The 3,436-nt window shown below is 39.4% G+C and overlaps 1 protein-coding gene across 1 annotated transcript in view; it reads left to right on the forward strand.

Moving 5' to 3' along the window:
* The window catches only part of PKHD1 (polycystic kidney and hepatic disease 1 (autosomal recessive)), a 475,948-nt gene that overhangs the window by 67,722 nt on the left and 404,790 nt on the right, over nt 1-3,436 (forward strand). Inside the window, 1 exon segment of the mRNA XM_011960244.1 lies at nt 905-1,124. Coding sequence (XP_011815634.1) covers nt 905-1,124 — 220 coding nt within the window.

The raw sequence follows: 3,436 nt of genomic DNA on the forward strand, positions 1-3,436 counted from the left end.
AAAAAAAAAAAAAAAAATTGATCAACCTAAAAGTAATGATTGAAATGCAAATTAGGACCACAATGAAATGCTATTTTACACACCTGATTGGCAAAAATTAAGAGTCTGATAATTTCAAGTGCTTGTAATTATATGGAGTAATGGGAACTTACAACTATGGCTGGTAGGAATACAAAATGGCACAACTACTGTGGAAAACAGTATGGCTCTATCTTGTAAAGTTGAACTTGTACCTACTCTTTGAATAAGAAATTTTCTTGATGGGCATGCACCCTAGATGAAATTTTGTACGTGTTTTTAGTAGCAAAAACTGGGAAATACCAAAAAGTTCATTGATAAGAGAATAGATAAATATATTGCGGTAGGTTCATGCAATACAATATTGAACAGCAGTGAAAATGTATTAACAATAGTTATATGTAGTAATGTGGATAAATCTTGAAAATATAATATGGAATGCAAAAAGCAGGCCCACGAATATTTTATCATATATCATATTTTATAAAGTTCAAAAACAAGTAAAACTGAATCTCTTGTTTAGGGATACAAACGTGTGTGATAAAACTATTTTAAAAATGTCAAGTGGTTATTTCTGAGAATGAGGAGGAAAGGGACGGACTTGGGGAGAAACACACAGATTTAAGTGTATTACAAGTGTTTTATATCTTATATTGGCTGGGAAGTTTACCTGAGGTTTTTTTATGATGATTATTCATATTTTACAAAAATGATACTTGCATTTTTCTGTGTACATTACACATACATAATACATTTTTAAGAAAGTAAACTGCTAACTTCATATTCCTATTGGTCAAGGGAGGACACAGGAACTTCATTTGTGAAACGGACTAGAGGCCTTCGGTTCTCTCTGTGGTTCTTTCCTAACGGTGACTGTTTCCTGCAGTGTCCTTGGCTTTCCTGTGTGGCCTGAAGCATGAGGAGGACAGCTGTGAGGCTGCCAGACACACCTATGTGCAGTGTGATTTGACAGTTGCCGTGGGGACAGAGCGAATGCTCGAATCGTGGCCTTACCTCTACATTTGTGAGGAAAGTTCCCAATGCCTCTTTGTGCCAGATCACTGGGCGGAGTCAATGTTTCCATCGTTCTCGGGCCTCTTTATCAGGTACCCTTACCTTCTCCCTCCCTGAACTTCCCCACAAATGCTTGGCTAATGGACTGATGGAGCCATCAGAGAGTGTAGGCTGGATGGATGCAGACTGGCGGCCGTGGTAGGGGCTACAACTCTCTTGGAGGGCCTATTCCATTGTGGATTCCAGCCAGCCTGCATATCAAAGCATCTCCTGTCTTTTTCAACTGTTCAAGAGAACATCTGAAAAATCTGCCCAGTAAACAGCTCGCTTTGTTCTTGCTTAGATTTTAATATTTATCTTCCGATCCAAAGCAACATCTGGTGAATGCCAGTGGGGAAAAAGATTAGACGTTATGAAAAACAGAAGGCTTTTCCCCCGCTTTCCTTTTTCTTTTCTTTCCAAACAGATTCACAAGTATGAAAAAAAGTCATAGAGAAATCCAGAAGATTGTACAATGTTTATTCAAAAGAAGGAGGGTTGCATAGGCGGAATTACTGTAGATCTAGGATTTAGAAGCCATAGGCGTATAAGGGTTTTTTTTTTTTTAACTTAAAAAAGAGCCTGACAAATAAATACTACAACTTTCCAAGTTATCCCCCCTTTTCTAAAAAAATAAAAGAGAAGTGTGACCGTGTTAGTAATTCTGGATTGCTTCCATTTCAGCAAGGACTTCCTTTCCTACACCGGGCGGTGTCCATGGCTGAATATTGTCATGTAAATGTCTTTATTTCTTACCTAGATAGAGTGGCTACCTTTGATTATCTAATGAAAGCCTCTTTTTCTTTCTCTTTTTCTTTTTTTTTTTTTTTGAGACCGTCTTGTTCTGTCGTCAAGGCTGGAGTGCAATGGCACGATCTTGGCTCATTGCAACCTCCGCCTCCCAGGTTCAAGGTACTCTCATGCCTCAGCCTCCCGAGTAGCTGGAATTGCAGGTGTGCACCACCATGCCTGGCTAATTTTTGTATTTTTAGTAGAGATGGGGTTTCACCATTTTGGCCAAGCTGGTCTCAAACTCCTGAGCTCAAGCAATCCACCAGCCTTGGCCTCCCAAAGTGCTGGGATTATAGGCATGAGCCACTGTGCCCAGCCTCTTTTCTTATAAAATATGAAACTAAACAAGACTACTTCCCCACAGTGAAAACGATAACCAGCTCTTTTCATGGCAGTCTGACTTTGATGTCCTGAGACAGTTTGTGTTTTAGTGCGAATTGGGCACCCGAGGTTTAGGTTTAGCTGGAGGAAAAGAGGAAACTCCTTGGCTGGTTGCTTTCTAAAAGGGCAAGAGGAACTCCATTTAGCTCACACAGGAAATGGAGCACTGGGTATTGTACTCAGATGAGACTAGATTTCAGAACTTACTGATACTGGACACCAGAAAGTACATGTCAGTAGTTCCTGGCTCCATTGAATTCAGGGACTTCATCTGAATCCCCAAAACTCTTCCTTTGGAGTTCTTCCATGCTCTTCCTCTTCACTGTATGGGGCGGCTAAGGCAACTGAGCCTCAGACCCCATTAGCAGTTATACCCTTCCCTATGAGTGTTATTTCAGTAGTGCTGCTCAATGTTCTGACTATTGCAGTAGGCAAAAGTGGGTATGTTTTCTTGAGTAAGAATTATAATAAGTGCCCTATGCTTTAAACAAACAAAGTTTAGTGGGGATGAGAGTGGAGGAAACTGGCAGTGGTCTTTGTTGCCAGTGGGAAGTGCAAATGTCAGAGGACAATTTGCCGATTCACGAATAACCTTAAATTCTTTACACTCTGTGACCCAGCAATTTCTCTTCTAGGATTTTACTTTAAGAAAGCAGATAGAAGTGTGTAATATTTATAAACAATAATGTTCTTTGAAGTTTCAGGTATCAAAAAAATATTTGCAATGAGACAAGTTTTAGTAATAAAGAATGTATCCAAATAATATTTTTTAAGTTACCTTTAAAAATTAGGATGTAGAATATTTAACCAGACAGGGAGATATTTATAATATATTGAGAAGTGAAAATCATAGGTCTCAAAAGAGTATCAATTTGATCCTACTGTTGTACATAGTGTGTATGTTTGTACACATATAGCTTACTAGAGAAAAGGCTGGAAAGATGTATCCAAGAATGTTGATGGTGCCTATCTCTAGGTGGCTGGAGTACTGACCATATTTATTTTCTTCATTGAGTTTTTATGTGTTTTTCCAGGGAACACAATGCTGTATCTCCCTGACATCCATAACAACTATGGGGAAGGGAGAAGTGCATCTGTGGCAAAAATGGTACCCTGTCTATTCACCCGTCCATCCATCCGTCCATCCATCCATCCATCCATCCATCCATCCATCCATCCATCCATCCATCCA

The sequence above is a fragment of the Colobus angolensis genome, unplaced genomic scaffold (assembly GCF_000951035.1).
Source record: "Colobus angolensis palliatus isolate OR3802 unplaced genomic scaffold, Cang.pa_1.0 Scaffold51, whole genome shotgun sequence".
NCBI classification, from domain to species: Eukaryota; Metazoa; Chordata; class Mammalia; order Primates; family Cercopithecidae; genus Colobus; species Colobus angolensis.